This window comes from Geospiza fortis, unplaced genomic scaffold, assembly GCF_000277835.1.
Source record: "Geospiza fortis unplaced genomic scaffold, GeoFor_1.0 scaffold32, whole genome shotgun sequence".
NCBI lineage: Eukaryota > Metazoa > Chordata > Aves > Passeriformes > Thraupidae > Geospiza > Geospiza fortis.
In genome coordinates this window covers 242,844-261,515 of record NW_005054428.1, presented here as the reverse complement: position 1 = coordinate 261,515, position 18,672 = coordinate 242,844, and the positions used below count along the sequence as shown (strand labels likewise).

Here is an 18,672-nt window from a genome sequence, read left to right as displayed (position 1 = left end):
GGGGTGCCTCAGCCCTTCACTCCTCACTGGGGAGAGAGAAGTGATTTGAGGAAAGACGGGAGCAATTGGGCAGAGCAAAGCTGCTTGTCCCTAGTGTAACCTGTGGGCTCGGTGTCCTTGTGCTCCTGGCATCCCCATGCTCCCAGTGTCCCTGTGGTGCCCGTACTCCAGCATCCCGGGCACAGGGACCCCCAATGATGCCTGCTCACCTTTTTCTCCTCCCATCATGCAGGAATTGTGGCTGAGCCAGAGACGATGACTGCAGAGAGCGCCGAATCCAATGGGCCTATGCGGGAGCCGGAGCACGGAGGGCCCAAGGTGCCAGTGCCCCCCGTCCCCCCGCGGCGCCGGGGCCGCCGCCTGCGGCACAAGCCCCCGACAGAGCCCCCGCTGAAAGGGCAGCTCCGCATGCGCTCACCCGCGGGGGCCTTCATCATGGTGGGCATCTCAGTGGTCCTGGTGGGCATGACCATTGCCGTGGTGGGCTACTGGCCTCACCGGGGACATGGGGGCACCGGGGCCAGCGCAGGGAACACTAGTGTCGTGGGTGACATGAGGAGGGAGGTGGTGGCTGGGCGCCACATGCCCCACAGCGAGAAGCTGAAGCTGATTGGCCCTGTCATCATGGGCATTGGGCTCTTCATCTTCATCTGCGCCAACACAATGCTGTACGAGAACAGGGACACGGAGACCCGGCAGCTGATGCAGAAGGGGCTCTACAGCCTGGCAGTGGGGCTGCCTGGGGGGACCAGCCTGGAGGATGGGCACTGCCAGCACAGGGACAGCCAGCCCTTCCCTAAGGCCAATGTGGTCAAGTTCCTGCAGCACCCTGCAGCTTCCCCCGCGGCCTCTCTCTGCAGCCTCCGCTCCACCGAGGCCAACCTGAGCGTCCCGCGCCGCACTGGAGCCGAGTCCCTCCTGTCCTCAGCCGTGGGGGCCTTGACACTGCCCATCATCAAACTCAATAACTGCTTGCTGGACGGGGCAGCACGGGGGGCTGGTGGGAGGGCAGAGAGGGGCCCTGCTGAGCATCCTCCCAAAACATCACAGCTCTCCCGGGCTCCGCTCTCCACCGGGGACAGCACCGCACCCTGCGGCCAGGATGGTGATGGTGGTGGTGGCCACGTTGTCATCAGCATGGATGACAGCTGTCCTGGCATGGAGCCGCTGGTGGAGCTCAGCCCCGATGTGCACCTCCACACCCCGGGACACTCCAAATCCCTGGACCTTGGCCAGCCGGGAGTGCTGCTGGTGGCCCCCATCAAGGACCGTAAGAACCGGAGCTGGCCCCGGCTGGATCATGTCAGCCTTGTGGGCTACGCCAAACTGGAAAGCACTGGCGAGTCCTCGGACCAGCTGCTGGAGCCCAGCGAGGCCCCAAGCCAGGGCCAGCCCCTGCCCAGCTCCTGGGTAGTGGGAATGGAGCAGGGCACACGGGTCTGATGTCCCCAGCACCTTTGGGGACTGTAACATCCCAGTCCCTCATCCTGGCCCGCAGCACCCACCAGCGACCCCAGAATCCCACATGCAAGAGGGGTTTTGGGGGCAGCATTTTTAAGCCAATGCCAAGAGGAAGGTCCTGACCCTCTGCTTCTGGGTGAGGACTCGCCTAGCTGGGATGTCCTTCTGGGTGGATGCCCTTGGCCTTACAAGACCTTCTCCTGGTGGCTTTTCCAGAGGAGTCCTCACTTTGAGACCCCACACAAATTGTGGGATAAGGACATGGGGGCAGGTGAAGCCCCACCAGCCCCCACAGCACTTTATCTCAGTAGGTTTGGGGTGGGGAGATGCTTTGGGGGGTGATGTCCCTTGTCCAGCCTCAACCCACCAGAAAATTTGCTTGGCCAGAGCACGTAGGCCCAACAGGGCTATTAAATATTATCTGGATGCCATGTGGTCCTGCCTTGCCTCCTCCTCTTGCCTGTGGGATGCTTGGGAGGGGCGGCGCCTGTGTCAGTCTGTGCAGAGGGTCCATGAGACCTTGTGCCCCCACCCAGACTCCACTGGAGAAGGGATGCTCCATAACCAGCTGCTCAACATTCAGAGGGTGAGGTGATAAGTGCAAGGTTTGGGATTTTTATGGAGAGAAGGGATATAAAAGGTGCCCAAGGAATTGCAGTCAGTGAGCAAGGTGCTGCTGCCCTCCTGGGGTGCAGCAATTCTGAGAGCCTCCCAGTGGATCTAGGTTTGTTTGTGCTGGGTTTTGGTGGGACGGAGGATGCAGGTGGAGGGAGGAAGGATGTGAAGGGGCAGAGAGGTAGGGCAGTGTCAGTGCTGGTTTTGCCAGGTCCTGTTAGTGCTGTTCTGTTATTTGGTGCCTTTGGATGCAGAGCAGGAGCTTTATGGGATGAGGCCAGACAGGCAGCCTCAGCATGGGGGTAGATTCCTGGAGAAAAGGGAGCTGGGGGTTCATCCCATCCCTTCTTACTCCCTCCAGCTCTCTTGGGCAGGAGGAGCCCCGGGAGGCCAGGGCATGTGGAAGGATGGATTGGAGCGATAGGACTGGGACAGCTCTGCTCTCCAGGAACTTGGGAGGCTTCAAAATGGCTGTGGCAGCCTAGATGGGATCTTTGCCTTTTGCCTTCCCAAAACCAGGGCCTCTTGGGATGACTGAAATCTCTTTTGTCTGTATGAAATGTTTGGGGGCGGGGGGTGGGGGGTTATTCCTGTCCCTGCTTCTCCCTCTCTGGTCTGAAGTGAACACAGAGTGTCAGACCTTGGAAACTTTGGGAGCAACATCCTTCTCCAGATCAAAACATCCCAGTAAAATCATTTGGAAATTGCTTTTTCTACCCCAGCCCCCTCTTCTCCCAAAAAGCAGCCCCCCCACAATGCTTTGACTGGGGTGGGGGTTCTGCTTTACAGGGAAAAGCTGTCTCTGTTTCCAGTGCCAGCCCTCCCAGAGAGCTTGGGTACAACTTCCCCTGTGCAGGGACCAGAGATGGGACCCACAGCTGCAGTCTGGGCCCAGTTGCATCCCAGAGGATTCTCTGGGAGTGATACCAGCCCAAGCTCAGCTATTTATTTGGCTGCTTAATCTCAATATTGTTTAGGCACTGATTCAATGCAATAAACAGCAACAAGAAAAAGTCACCATTGGGGTCTGCCCTGGAGCAGCATCACAGAGGAAGTGCCAGAAGGTTGTTTTTGTCCGAAAATAACTTTTTTACTTGGGCTTAACCATCTGCAGCCAGAGCTAATGCTGGGCCCTGGGCCATGCTTTGGGAACTGGCAGCAAGAAATTGGAGCCCAAAATGCCACAAGGAGCCGCACAAGCAGCTACTGGGGGTGTTTGTTTTAATTTTTCCCCTTAATTTTCTGGCTGAGGCTCAGTCTAACTGTGGGAAATTGCTGGACCACAGGGCAACCTGCATGGACCATGTGCCTGCACCAGCATCATCCTCCTGCCCCATCCTCCTTCCCAGCTCAGCAGCATCCTCCAGGGGAGGCATTTCTGAGTCACACAGGGATTGTTTCAAAATGCAAAGCAGTTTGATTAATTAATCTGGCAGGGTGAGAAGCCCTGTGCCTTCTCCAGGGAAGAGCAGCATCTGTGCATCCCTCACCTTCAGCTCCGTCCATGGACACTGTTCCCAGAGTATTTGTGGGATATTAGCAGTGCTGGTTTCAGTGGATGGATGCCATATGTGCTGTCCTCAGTGTTCTGGGAGTGACCTGGGCAAGGTGAGGTTAGAAACAGAAAGTAAAAGTAAAAATGTACACCCTGGATGGATCCCTCCATTGACTGTTTGGCTGCAGGGTTGTGAAGTGGAACAATCCTGGAAGCCCTGGAGATGCCACACTGCGCAGCCTGTGAAGGGCAGTGCTTGGTGGCACCTTCTGTCCTGCTCAGGAACAGGCTAGATACGCTATGGACTAAATATCCAGCTGTTGTCACCCCCAGGGTATCCCACCCCAGGAGGTGGCCACTGCAGGAGGAGATTCCTACCAACAGAAGGGGTATTTCATCATAAACACCAGCAAAGAAAACTGGGGGATTGTTCCCAACACCAGCATGTCCAGGCTGACGAGTACTGACCCTGGGGGTCCCTTGGACCAGAGGATGGAGGCTGCAGAGACCAAGGGAAATTGCAGTTATCCCCCACCACCAAGAGACCTCTCAGCTGGTGCGTGGCTACAGGACAGCTTAATTTGGGCCAAAAATTGATAAAATAGGGAAAATGGATTGAGGGAACCACTACCACAGGCTGTGTGTGGGAGATGTGCCCTGGGGAGGTGCAGACCCTGCTGGTGGCTGTGAGAGGGTCTCTCATGCCTGGGGACACTCCAGTAGTGCCAGCCAGTCTCCAGATTTGCTCCTGGGGATAGCTCTGTCCCCAGGGAGCACAACAACCACAGCTGGGGACAATCACTCCCTGATACTGCTCAGCCGTTGGCTGGTTTGCAGCTCTTTCTCCTCCTCTTCCTCCTCCTCCTCCTCCTCTTCCCGCAGAGGGGCCGGTCACAGCCATGAATCTGCTTGGCCAGAGTGCCCTTCTTAAGATTTAAGGTCTGTGGGAAGGCGAGGGCTCGGCTCCCAGCACACACTTGCAGTACAGCCAGCAGTGAGTGATCCTGGCCATAAATCTCCTGCCGAGGTGTCAGGAGGGTGATGTGTAGGGGACGGTGTCACCTGTGCTGGGTGAGTGTGGCTCTTGCCCTCCATGGCTAAAGAGCAGCGGTGTGATGGGTGCAGCTGTGCTCCCCGGGTCTGTCCCTTTTGGCAGGGGGCTGATTTCTGTTTTAAAAAAGGGCAAGAGTGTGATACAAAATGCCTCTCTGCATTAGTGAGCCAGCATTGAGCCAAAGGCACCCATCCTAGTGCTTCCCGGTACCCAGGGGAGCTGGAACGGGGCTGGAGCTGGGGTGGGGTTGGGAGTAGTTGCTTGATTATTTTTAAATTTTTTTTCCTATGGGTTTGGGGGTGTCCTGTATAGATTCTCTGGCACCCAAGGCTCTGCACATTAATCCTGCTGTAGAAATGGGCTGAGCAATGTGGGATGGATTGCCCTGGGGCTGGTCCTGGGTCAAAAGCCAAAGTTCCCTCAGTGTTGTCAGCATCTGTGTGATGTGTCCTGACAGCTGAGCGCTGGCATGGGGCTGGAGCCCAAATCTCTGGGGCTTTGGCTTGGAGCCCATCAGGGATCACTGCCCATGCTGGTGGCAAAAAGCAAAAGATGCCCATGAATCTGCAGGAGTCTGCGCTGGTGCTTCCTTGGGTGGTTGGGGATGGAGCAGGGATGAATCCAAGGCCATTGACCCAGCTACTGCAGGACCTGAGGTGATTCCTCACCTGGTTTTGGCTATTCTTTTGTGCCTCAGTTTCCCCAGTGATGGAACTCAGAGCTGTGCTCAGCATATCCAACCTGGCCCATTGCCAACATAATTCTTCCCTTTCAGTCCTGTTTATCTCAGACCCTGGGCTCTCCCAGGTGGAAGGGATGGAGTCACCCTGCTGCTGCCTGGCTCCCACAGCAATTCCCCCTGGAGCCCTGAGAGCAGCCCTGATCCTCCAGGAACATGACTGGCTGCTGAGCCCCAAAACCAGGAGGAGCAGCCTAAAAATAGTCTGGGCTGGAATAAGCTGGTGACTTAATGGGAACTTTCTCCTCCTGATGTGACAGCTGCTTCTCCAGGTTGAGTTCTGGGTGGAGACACGAGGAAGGACCAGGGATGGGTGATGAAGGAAAGCCACCTTTGTGGCTTCTTCCCAAAGGATGGGATCTCCAAGACAGAGTCATTGCCTTTGGTGTGGGATCTGGGGGCTGGGGTGGGTGTGGGGCCACGCAGGAGCACAGACTCGGTGTGCCAGGAACTGCTGCCTCCTGCGCAGCTGGGACGAGGGGTGGGGGTTTCATTTATTTGCATCTGGATTGCCATGGTATTTGTTTGCCTAATATTTTCCTTAGCCTGTAGCCAGGCAAAATGCCACAGGCAACATTACCACACCCCCTCCTGCTCTGGCTGCGAGGTGGATAAAGGCACCTTGGGTTTGGCACACTCACCCAGAGAGGCTTTGGGGAGCTTTAAGGAAAAGCCTTTCCAGTCTCCTGGGATGGCCCCAGACTGCTGAGCATCGAGGTGGGTGTTTGCTGTTCCTGCACTTGTACCTTGGGGAAAGCTGAGGACACTTTTCCCCTGGGCATTTTGGATGGGGTTCCAGTGTCACCTGTGCTGGAGTGTCCCTTCACTAGTGATGGCAACACTCCGGCCCAGCAAAGCACAATGGTTTGGGTGGATGGGCAATATGGGACCATATCCCTGGTGCCACTGACGTCCCTGCAGTGGTGTTTCTGCCAGGACACACTGCTGTAAGTCCAGCACAATCCTATAGCATTGTTGGAGCTGGTAGCTGTGGGACAGACTGGGCCCCACAGGAGCTTGACAGAACTTGGAGCTGGTCCCCAGGTGATGCTTACCAGGGGCAAAAGTGGGAGCAGGTGATGATGTCTTGGCCGTTGAGCAGGGGCTGACATCCCAAAGTGCAGCTAAGCAAAGGGACGAAGCCATTTCTTGGTTGGTTGTCTGCAGACGTGATGTTTTTGGTGCTGTGGTTCATACCCAGCCATGACCCCTCACACCAGTGCATTGTCTGAAGGTCCTGGGATCTCACCAAGCCCCAACTCCCTGGAACAGGGCTGTTTGCAGCACGACCCTGCTGGGCTGGGGTGGGCAGGAGCCTGGGAGATAACGGGACCTGGCTCTGCCACAGAGCTGTGAGTGAGTCATGTTGCTGTGACACTTACAGGAAAGCAGCTCCAGTGTTGGCAGGTTCCCAGCTCTCCAGGGTCAGGTTCTGAGGCTCCTTGGTAATTTTGGCTTTACAGGACACTGAGATTTAGTACTTGGAAGCAAACTGTCCGGGGTCAGGGTGGAAACTATGATGGCTGTGTCTGAAGCAATGGGAATCCAGAGCTTTTAGCAGGACACGCCACGTGCCACCCTTCTCTTTCTGCCTGTTAGGGAAACGGAGGCACAGGGAGGCACCACAGCCAGGCCCTGGGCTGCCCCTGCCCCCAGGGAAGCTCTTCCCAGCCAATTTCCAGTCTCCAACTGCCCTAACTGGGCCATCTGGCTCTTGTTCTCTGTCAGGCCTGCAGCCAAGATGCCCTGTCAGCTTTTTGTGCCTTATTTCTGTCCCTCCTAAAGCTGCTGCAGCCAGAAAAAAAATCAGATAGGACCAAAATATCGATGGATTTGACATTTCCCCCCACTCGAGTCACACTTACTTAGGGTTGGGCAGTAGCTGCTGAGCACACACCTCACATGGTCTCACCACAAATTTCATAGCTCAAACGAGGGTTTTACATCAAGTGATGCTTCTTTGGGGCAAATTTGAACTCTGGCAATTGCTTCTGGCCTTTCTGGGGGCTTTGGTGCCATATGTGACCACAATGGGAACTGTTTAAAGGGTCTGAAGGCACCAAGAGCCCAGGGAAATGCTGGCCCAGGGCTGGGAGAGCTTTGGCACCATTGTAGCTACATTTGGGGGCTTTGGTTTAGGCTGGTAAAACCAAGTCACCACAAAGCCAGGCTAAGGAGAGAGACCTGGAGGAAGATGAGAAGGAGGAAGAGAATTCAACACCAGGGAGAGAATTTTGTTTGAAGATTTATTGAAAAATGCAGTACAAGAAGCAATACTGAACACTTAGGTCTGCCTAAACACTATGGCAACTTTCCCTTTGATTCACTATGAAAATCCAAAATAACAGCTCCCATCACTAGTTGATCTAGAAAGTTTTGCCAAATTTAAAAGTTCCTATTTTTATAAAGAGTTGTAAATGCCTAACCTAGACAATTCACAATTGCCTTAAAAATTTTACAAAGCTCTTTCATCTTCTCAACTAAATATTTTTGTTTTGTTTTTTACAAATTTCATCTCTAAGGCTGGGACACTACCACCTCTTAAGGTAATTGTACTATTAGGAAAATCAGCAAACCACAGTTTATTAAAATCAGAAATCAGCCAGTCCTTTGCTAACACACCTCTGTTGGTCAGGGATTCCTATTGGGCAACCGGAGCTGCCATTCCATTTTAATGGAGAAGAACAAGAGCTCCTTGCCTTCCTTTCTATAAAAACATTCATTCATATATAAATAGCTTCCATATAATGCATATTATACAATCAAGACAGTCTCTGGGTGAATTTGTGGAGTGGGAAGAGCTGGGAACATTCATATAAATAGACCTTACTTAGCTGGTTTGTCCCTCGAGCTGACACAGCATGCTCAGAGCCAAGGATTTTAAATCCCACCAGAGGTAGAAGGGAAGTGGGCAGCCCCACCATGGCCTTGGCTGAGGGTGAGAGAAGCTGCTTCTGCTTTTCACTTGTATCTTCTTCCCAGGCTCCTGGGCTCGGGCACTGTGTTGGCAGGAGTGGGGCTGGAAACCCCTGAGGTTAGACAGCAGGTGAGGGCAAAGGGCAAATGAGGCCATGACTTGTTTGAATTACTCCAGGAGAAGCAAGAACTCAGCAAGGGGAAGTGTGAAAATGGAAAACAGCCACCCAAACTCCAAGGAAAAAATAAAAATGGGGTTGTTCTAGTCTACAGGCCCTTTAACAAGGGACACCTGCAGCAACAGTGAGCACATCCTTTTAGAAAGGAACCACCTCTCCTGCCAGCAGGCTTGTCACCCAGAAATCCCCTGCTTGGGGTGTTTTGTCCCACTCATCGTGCTCAGGGCACATGACACCCCAAGGGAACACCCATGGACCACATTCCCCTAAACTCTCCTGACAGCCAAGTGCCTTTAAGTGCTATGGACAAACTTAACTTATCATGCTGGCTGTGCCTGGTAAAGCCCTGAAATCCTCTCAGCCACTGCTCCATGTGCCCCTTCACTCTTCAGGTGTCTGTTGCAAATGAGATGGAAGGACTGAGCAGCAAAGAACTCAATTTCCAGAAAAAGGACAGTGACAGAGGGTGCTCAGCATGATGGGTGTTTAAGGCAATCATTACCCAACTAAGCTGAGGACAGCAGAGACACAGGCCTCTTCCAGGGCCTGCGTGGCAGAATAAGGAAGGAAAGGGCTTTTCAGACATGGATAGGAAGACTTAATCTCTGCACTATAGCCCAGGACTCCCTAAATCCCCAGAGCAGGATGCCCTGAGGGAGGCAGAGTGTCCCAGGAGGGAAACCTGCACCAGAGCAGCCCAGAGGCAGCTGCTGGCATGGGAAGGCTGGAGGCTGAGCAGGACCCAGGGCCAGCAAGGCTCAAAGAGAGCCAAAATCCAGCAGCTCCTGCAGAGTCTCCAATCAATACTGACAGCTTAATTAAAATTGCACCTGAAGCTGAGAAGCTGCACCAGCCCCAGTGTAGTTCCAGGGCTGGCCACAGCTAAACAGTAGAGTCGTTGCAGCCTGAGCTAAATCCAGTGACTTTTGAAATACATGATTCAAATTTAAAACTGGAGAGCTTTTCTCTTTATTGCCATTTTTTTCCCATCCTCACCTGAGGAGCAGAGCACTCCTTGCCCTCAGCTACCACTGTGCGACACTATATATATATATATATGTATGTATATTTATACATGGAAAAAAATCACAACCTCAAGTGGACTAAAGTGTTCACAAGTGTCTGGGCAGACTCTTTACAGAGCTTGGTTGGTTTTTTGCTTCTTGAATTTAAATGGTGGAAGGACAAACCAGGCAAGAACATTCCCATGAAGCTTAGAGAGCAGAAATGGGAGCACATCCAGCCCCTGAAATCATGTTTTTGCATCACCCCCTCTGTGCTTGAGATGGCCCTGGGGGTCTGTAAGCTCAGCCTCAAGATTCAGACAATCACCCTGATATTTCATTCCAGCAAGGGGGTCATGAAGCCAAATCCAGACCCGCAGGCCAGTGTGGAAGAGGGAATGTCAACACTTCCCATGTGGTTTGGCTCTTTCACAATCAGCAACACCTGACACCTCCTAAAATTCCTTGTTCAGCCTCTCCAAATACAGCTTGCAGGCCTAGGAAGGATTGTCTAAAGGAATTGAAATTAAATGCTAGTAGGATACATGCTCTGAGAAATGGGTAATGTGTTCAGCTTTAAATAGCACTGTGAGGGGAGGAAAAAAACCCAACCCATGACTTACAAAAAAAACCAAAAACCCCTCCGTAATTTAAAAATCATGAACACAAACAAGTGAAAAACTATGACATTGAAAAGCTCAGTTCCTGTGAATGCTGCACAAGCCTACCTTAATCGCATCCCGAGTCCAAACACCTTAAACACACACTTCTAAGGGCTTTTTAATTTAATGGCATCTAGAACACACAAACAGGTGGAGAGCACTCGGCAGAGACACACGGGAAGAAAGCGAGATGCTATCCTCTTAAAGCTCTAAAATTCACAGTATAAGATACTTGAAGCAACTTCCAGTATTCCTTATATCTAGTCAACTATTCAGATGTGTGCACAGGCTACACCACAAAACCCTACTGTGATCACACATCAGGGCTGGAACCCAGTGGGGAGGGAGCTCAGAGCAGCCCAGGGGTCGCAGTGGTGCTGGAGCTCCCCAGAGCTACAAAAATAATCTAGAGGCAATTGGAAATGCTGCACAAAGTCTGACTCTTTAAACTGACTCTCCTGGAAGAAGGACCCATGGCTTTGTGAAGGCGCATACAGAGCCCGCACTGGGAACATGCATGGAACAGCTCCATTATCCCTGACGAGGCAGAGGGAATACGAGTTAAAACAGGGAGCCCTGGAGCCCTGTGAGGTGAGATTCTGTGTCTGAAGAGGCTTTGCGTGAGAGGGAATGCAAAACTGAAAACGTGTAAAAAATACTAGAAATATTTTAGAAGTTAGAAATATGGCATATTTCTGTTGTGATAGATATAAAAAACCCCAACAAAACAAAACCCTATATCCAGTAGGATCTAGTGGACTCTGGAAAAATCTCAAGTAAAATGTCAAAGCGCAACTCTTAATAAATTATATGAATGTCTCTGAGTGTCAAGTCTGAAATCCGAGGCCTTTGTGCTCCAAGTAGTTTCTTGGTAGTTTTGCTGGGTTTCTTTTTCCTGGTGTTGTCGTGGGCAGGAACGTTTCCTAGCAAGAGAGGAAGACAGTAAGTTGCACCAACAGCAGCATGCTGGAAAAGACAGGAATATGCCTCCCTGAAGTGGATGGGAATTGAAGTTGGATGAGTTACCACCAGAGGCAGGTGAGAGGTGCCTAAAGGGGCTCCAGGAGAGTGACTTTGCACAAGGCTCTGGAGCAACAGGACAAGAATACCAGAGGGCAGGGTTAGATGGGATATTGGAAAGGAATTTTTCTCTGGGAGGGTGGTGAGACCCTGGCAGCACGGGATGCCTAGAGAAGCTGTGGCTGCCCCTGGATCCCTGGAAGTGTCCAAGGCCAGGCTGAACAGCGTATGGAGCATCCTGGAACAGTAGAAGGTGTCCCTGCCCATGGCAGGGGTGGAACTGGATGAACTTTACAGTCCCATCCAACGCAAACCATTCCAGGATTCTGTGATCAGTGGCATGGGGCAGGATGGCCTTTAAAGCACTGAGGTACACCCAGAGCTCCTGGATTCCTTCAGCAGCTCCTTCCCAAACTTATAAAATTTGCAGAAAATGGGATTTCCAGGCAAGCTTGGGGTCCAGCTTGAGGGTTACTGGGCACTGATGTGGGCAGGGGTCTATGTGGCACCTACAGCTGCTCCATGTGCTCCCAGCACAACATGGATATTTGGGAAGGCAAAGTAGCCTCATGGCAGGAGCTGTGTAGCTTTTAACCCATTTGGGCTCATTTCCACAGGATGAGTCTGTCTGTGACTGCCTCATCAGCCTCCATGGATCTAACAGGAAGAAGCATGAGCAGGACTCAGCAGAGAACAATGATCATTTTACTTCAACTCTGACTCTATTTACCCAAATCTCCTGTGCACCGAGATCAGTCACCCCCTGCCCCTCGAGGTGATGTCTCTACTCACACAGCCCAATTACTCCTCTGCAAGCTCTGTCTCCTGGTGCACAACCACTTTGGTCACCGACATGTCTGGGTGCTGCTCCTTAGCAGCCTTGATTGCCTGTGCCAGGACCTGAAGGACAGCATGGGAGAGCATAGGTTAGAGCATGTCAGAGTGTCAGAGCATGGCACCCACCAAGGACACAAGAACCTTCTTCTAACTCCAGAGTGTAAAAAAGAAAAGTAGATGCACTTGATAGAATTATAGGAAAATTACAACTGCGAGTTGGGAGGGACCCACAGGGATCATCCAGTCCACTCCAGGCCCTGCCCAGACGCCCCAACAACCCCATCTTGGGCATCCCTGGAGCACTGTCCAAACTGTCCTGGAGCTCTGGCAGCCTCGGGGCCGTGCCCATTCCCTGGGCAGCCTGGGCAGTGCCAGCACCCTCTGGGGGAGAACCTTGCCCTGATCTCCAGCCTAAACCTCCTCTATCACAGGGAGCAGAGGTCGGAGCTGCCCCTCGGGAGGATCTGCAGCCCTTGCTGAGCCTTGTCCTCAGTGTCCTCTGCTCCAGCTGAACACAGCGCGTGCCCTCAGCCACCCCCTCTATGGCCCTTCCTGATCCTTCACCATCTCCAGAGCTTCCTTTGGAATCTCTCTTAATTGTTTTAAGTCTTAAGTCTTAAATTGTGGTGCCCAACACTGCCTCCAGGACTTCAGCCACACACTTTGGTGACTCTTAGTGCTATTACATTATCTCTGAAAGGAAAAGCACTACTTGAAGAATACCCCCATCTCTCCACTGCCCCATGGCAGAAGATGGATGAGAGCATTTAAGCATAACCTGCTTATTCTTCCAGCAAGTGTGATAGGCACATCTCAGACATTCTCTGGTGGAGTTAATAAACTAGATCTTGTCATATTTTCCACCCCCATGATACTTGCGACTAAATTTAAATTCAAAGTATAATTCTCTGATGACAAAATCATCACTTCCAACACATGCAAGAGGCCAACGAGGCTGAGTCATCAGAAAGGTTTCATATAAAGCCAGAGAGATGCGACACAGGTGCTGAGTGCTCTGAAATTACATCTGGCACATCAGAATAGCAATAGTGCTTCAAAGTTATGGGAAAAGGAATGCAGATCAGCCAGATGTCAAGGAAAACTTTTATTTCACATTTTTATGGATTTTTTTAAAAAAGCCTACAACTGTCCAAAACAATTCTGGAATCAAAACTTTGCTGCTCATCAGTTTCAGAATAGAATTCAGCTTTCCTGGCTCAGATGCTTAATGTCAAAAGGAATTTATTACTGATAGAGAATCATGGAGTGGCTTGATTGGAAATGGATCTAAACCCTCATCCCATTCCACCCCCTGCCACAGGCAGGGACACCTTCCACTAGACCAGGTTGCTTTAAGCCCTGTCCAACCTGGCCTTGAACATTTACAGGGATAGAGCTGCCACAATTTATAAAAATATGAACTTTCATCTCTACCCCAGTAAAATTTCCCTGGTTCATTTTTTGGTGACACTGTCTTTGAACAGGCAGCCTGACTGATTTTTGCCAGCTCTGGGAAATTCTTTTGGATCATATCCATACTCCTACCTGGTCATGGTCTACATCTGCATCTCCCGTGATGACAATCCTCTTCTCAATCCGTGTCTCTGAAATGCCACCTTTCACAGTCTAGAGCAGAAGGAAAAGCTGCTGTTAGTGTAAAAGTGCAGAGGCGTTTGAGCTCACTGGGACTGCCTGTCTAAAGACGGTATCCAAAAATAGTGTCACCAAATTGTACCTGGCATTAGAGTCACAGGGGAAACTGCTGCTGCTCAAGGAAAAACTGTCAAAGAGTTATTTTTTATAGCTGAGCCAGGGAAGAGCTTCTCCTCATAGGACAGCTCTTCCTGCTGTCCCCCACAGGACAATCAGAGTCCATGTCCAGACTGTGCTGCAATTAATGCACAATCCACAGATTTAACTCAGGCAAAACTGAACCCTTCATGCTTTGCTCCATGTACTAATCATGTATTTGAAAGGACCTTCCAAAAACTTTTTTTCCTCTCACTCATCCCGGCTCATCTCTCCATCAGGCTGTTGGGTGAACTGGTGTTTTGTGGTGCTCCCTGGTGTTACCTTGGTGATCTGGGTGGTGGTGGTACTGCTGGTGGTTTCTGAAGTGATGGTCTGGGCAGTCAGCAGGATGCCAGGGTCTAAATCCCCATTGCCACCATCTGTCTGTGGGACACAAGAACAGGCCATCAGTCCCTGAGCAGTGGGGACAGAAGCAAAGGCTCCACATCACCAGAGCCAGACAGAGAATAATCTGAGGACAGCAGCTCCATCGGGCACAAGACACAAGTCAACCTGTGCCTAGGTGCACAAGAGCTGGGAAGATCTCTGAAAGCTCAAAGTCCCTATGCTTTAAGGCTGGAAAAGCACAGATCCTTCAGGGAGGACCTGTGACACCCCTCAGACCAGGGGCACTGGGATGTACCCAAATGTGAGCATGCTGCTGGCCCTGCAGTGCTGGTCATACCACCCATGCCTGAACCATGACAGGAGACCAACACAGACACTGATCCCAAATTCCACCTGCCTGCATCCATGGAGATCAACAAAGCCAAGAGCACAATCTTATTCAGAAGGTAATTGTCACCCTTCCTCCTTCCTGACAACACCTTGCACATCCCTCACTTTCATGCTCTGCAGAAGCAAAGAACATCCAGACATTTGCTGAAACAGGAATAAATTTTGGAGCTGGTTCTTGGATTTCATCCTGCCTGACTCAACCACTCAAGGTCTGCCAAAAATCCCAAACGAAGTCATCCTGGCCAGCTCATCCTGGCTGCGCTGTCCATGTCCCCACTGGGCAGCGTCCTTGCTCAGCATTGGGACAATATCTGGAATTACCACAAGGTGGGACCATTTTCCACAGTGTGGAAGAGATCTCATGGCACATCACATCCTGTGCACACATGGCCGACTGATCACAGCCCTGGAGATCACTTTTCCTTTCCATTTCCCAGTTAGGGGAAAACTCCTCCAGTCACCTACACACTTGCTGAAAGCCAGGGCAATGCTCACCACCATTGTCTGAATGATCTCTCTGGTGCTGCAGTTGGGAGGATGCTGAGCAGCCACAGCATTCCTTAGGAATCCCAAATTATACAATTATGAGATTCCTGCATCCATAACAACATCCCACAGTCACTTCTCTGCAACAGGAGAGCACAGGCTGCTGAGGACAACCACAGTGATGGTAAAGCCAAGCTGACACAGGCTCCAAAATTTCAAATACATGAAGAAAGGCTGGGAGGGATGGGGGTGTTCAGCCTGGAGAAGAGAAGGCCTTGGGAGACCTTATAGCCCTTTCAGGGCCTAAAGAGGCTCTAGAAGAGCTGGAGAGGGACTGGGGACAAGGCATGGAGGGACAGGACACAGGGAATGGCTTCCACTGCCAGAGGGCAGGGATGGATGGGATATTGGGAAGGAATTGTTCCCTGGGAGGTTGGGCAGGCCCTGGCATAGGTTGTCCAGAGAAGCTGTGGCTGCCCCGGATCCCTGGAAGTGTCCAAGGTTGGACAGGGCTTGGAGCAGTCTGGGATAGTGGAAGGTGTCCCTGCCCACAGCAGAGGGCTAGAACTGACTGAACTCTTAGGGTCCTTCCACCCCAAACCATCCTGCCAGTCTGTGATTAAAACCTGTTTTAGACTGAGGATCAATTTTAACCTCAGCAATGAATCCATACCTGCATATCCTCTGCTTTGTAATACTGCTCCACTAAGATTTTTACTTTCCAGTCACCACATACCCACTGAGGTTGCATTTTGTACAGAACGTTTAGTGTTTAACAACCATTTCAGTCTTGAAACCTAATGATGACCAAATAATTTATAAACCAAGTTCTGAAGAGGCACAAACACCCTCTTCAGATCTGGGAAAACAAGACAAGGCATTTATTGCAGAAAAAAGGCCAACTGCGGTTAACTTTGTACAGAAAAAGCCACACCCTGAAGCCACCAGTGGCTGAAGATAAACTCTATTTGCAAGCACATCTTGAAAAAATAATTACTCTTCAGGGACAGCAAAATCACTGCTCCTCTAGAAATACCAGATGCACCTGGAAATAGTGTCCACAGCATCAGTTAATGCCTGTGCTGCACCCAGACATGCAGAGACAGGCAGGTGCTGCTGTCTCATCCTGATGATTCGGAAACAAAACGTTTACTTGGGTTTAATTAAGCCCCTAGGAAACTCAGCAGAACACACCTTACCTGTGCAGCTTCGTAGGTGATGGTCTTTGTCTCTGTGTGGACAATAGGGACTTCCTTTGTGGGAATTTCACTTTTGACGGCGCTGGAAACGTCAGAGATGGTGACAGTCTGTGTCTTCACTAGCGGGGGCTGTGAGACAGGGTTAAAAACATCTTGTAAACAGCCAGTTCCCATCTCCACATCCTGACTGGGCCGCTGGCAAGTGTTCTGACACTGATCTGATAAAAGTACTGTGGGAACCAAGGTCAGCCTGGAAATCTTTGGGTTTAAGTCTCTGGAACACCACACTGCTCTGAGGGCAGTGATCAGGCATGAGGATTAGACAGACAGCAAAATCCTCCAGCCCTTCCCCACACCGTGGACTCTGGTCAGCCCAAACCAGGCATTAAGGGTTTAATGGGTGTGTCACAACACCACAGATGCTGTCTCCACTGATTCTTAACTTTCTAATTACCAGAAGCTCATTGCCAGTTGCTAGGAGAAGAAGACCCTCATCTGGTGATGCCAGTGTCAGGATTACACCAGCCCTGGGCACACAAGGACTTTATCACAGTTGAGCAGCTTTATCCTGACCTCAACAGTAACACTGCATTATGAAAAATCCTCATCAGATCTTTAACTTTTATTAAATCAATGTCAGATAAAACAGGAAGAAAAATAAGGGTGGAGAGAAATCAGTTGTTCCAACACCTGATGATTATCCAGAAGAAGACAGAGTAAGTTCAGAGTCAGTGCTTTCCCAGAGGGCTCAATTTCTGCCACCATCCCCAACCCTGCCAGATGCCACTGTGATCATTAGCGGGGAACAGGCATCTGTTGAATCAAAAGCAACATCAACACTGGAGCAGGCAAAAATCCCTCCCACAGTGGGGAGCACAAAGCGACACACTGGACAGCACCTCAAATTTGCTCTGCTGTGCTGAGAGTCAGCTGCCAGTGCAGCTGGGGCCAGCAAAATCCTTAAGGAGCTAAAATTACACAATTTTTGAGCCTAAATATTGCCTTTTCATGGGAATGCCACAGGATGCTTCAAATCAAGAAGAACAAAGGGCATTGCACTGTGGCAACTGTATTTCATGCAAAGATAAATTGAGAGGGAGTCGTATTTAATGCAAAGACAAATTGACAGTGACTCGTATTTAATTCAAAGATAAGTTGAGAGGGGCTTATTGCACTGACTGTGGGAGATTCACCGGCTCATTAGCTCCAAGCACGAGTCCAAGCCAAGCAAACCCCACTCCTATGTGGGTCTGTGGCATCTGCTTGCTGCAGTGTTTGGGTTCCCACTCCAAAGGTAGCCAGGGTGTGGGGTGCAGGAGCTGGGCTCACTACCTGGAAGCAGCGAATGAGCTCCAGCAGCCTGTTAGGAGCATCTGGGTTGGGACATTCGCCATGTGGCTTTCTAAAGCCAAAGCTGTCTTCACCATCCTCTGCCACCTCCTCCTCCTCTCCTCCCCAGGGCTGACGGGGAAGTGTGGCAGGGCTGGGGTGGGGCTCCAGCTCAGAGAGCTCCGAGTCCTTCTCCATATCCACACAAACCCCCTTTCCACATGTCAGGTCCTCCTCGCGGGCGGATCGGCTGGGAACCGCCGCCTCCTGCTCCTCCTCCTCTTTCTCCTCCTCCTCGCTGCTTAGGGAGGAAGCACCAAAGTGCCAGCTGGCAGAAGGCTGTGAGGCAGGTGGCACTGGAGTCTCACTAAAAACTACCGACTGCCTTGAGCCCTCCCACGCAAAGCCAGTGTTAAAACTGCTCCACTCTGCCACTGCAGCCACATCCTCTTGGGAGAGAAAGTCACTCATTTTCTAAAAAGAAATGGATACATAAAAAGGGCCAGAGAGAGAGAGAGAGAGAAAGAGAGCAGGGAGTTAAAGAGAGCAGGAGGTCAGAAGGCATCAAGGTAAAACATCAGGTTCTTATCATATATCATATCTCCAGTAACACATGCAACAGTGGGGCTGGACCCTGGAAAACCTCTGTGCTGTACCCAGTGCATTTACTGACACAGCCTTCCTGGTACATTAATAATCCACTCTCCTAAATTCTAAGGAAGTAATATGAAAACTCTCTGCACCTAGAGGAAGAGCCACCACTATGCACTTTTTGCTCAGTTTGGAATAATTTCAGTGTATCAATCAGTGTATCAAGAGGAGACTTGTACACATCCAAAACTTCCATGGGCAACAAAACCCACTAAAACCATCCTGATTCTGCTTTTAACTCCTTGAAACTGTTGCCTCACTTTCTAACAAGATTCCCTGGGCAACCAAAAATACTGCAATTTGTGCTTAAAATGTGAGGCCTGAAGCCTGTGAGTTATTTGGTATGATTCATTTTTTATACCCCAGAGGCTTCCACTTTGACTGACCTCCTCTCACGGCATAGCTCAATGGTAGGATAAGAGCAGGAGCTGCTTTATGAAGGAACAAATTGATGCTTTTTTAAAGCATAACTTCAAGAAATTACTCTTCTTTCCCT

At 50.9% G+C, this 18,672-nt stretch overlaps 2 protein-coding genes across 2 annotated transcripts in view; one reads left to right on the top strand and one right to left on the bottom strand.

Annotated features, from left to right (window-relative positions):
* Nucleotides 1-237: 237 nt before the first annotated feature.
* On the top strand, nt 238-1,886 carry TMEM200B (transmembrane protein 200B). The gene has a single exon (XM_005426917.2). The coding sequence runs from the start codon at nt 256-258 to the stop codon at nt 1,441-1,443; it is 1,188 nt and encodes a 395-aa protein (XP_005426974.1). The 5' UTR covers nt 238-255; the 3' UTR covers nt 1,444-1,886.
* A 5,707-nt stretch (nt 1,887-7,593) lies between these two features.
* The window catches only part of EPB41 (erythrocyte membrane protein band 4.1), a 54,413-nt gene continuing 43,334 nt past the window's right edge, over nt 7,594-18,672 (bottom strand). The window contains exons 16-20 of the mRNA XM_005426904.2: nt 16,197-16,325; nt 14,056-14,157; nt 13,528-13,608; nt 11,938-12,045; nt 7,594-11,048 (exon numbers count right to left, since the gene is read on the bottom strand). Of these exons, the coding sequence (XP_005426961.1) occupies nt 11,947-12,045; nt 13,528-13,608; nt 14,056-14,157; nt 16,197-16,325 (411 nt within the window). The 3' untranslated portion in view covers nt 7,594-11,048; nt 11,938-11,946. The remainder of the gene's footprint in view (nt 11,049-11,937; nt 12,046-13,527; nt 13,609-14,055; nt 14,158-16,196; nt 16,326-18,672) is intronic.

Bases quoted from the DNA above. Each gene is read 5' to 3' on its own strand.
- TMEM200B (XM_005426917.2), top strand. From the start codon at position 256: ATGACTGCAGAGAGCGCCGAATCCAATGGGCCTATGCGGGAGCCGGAG.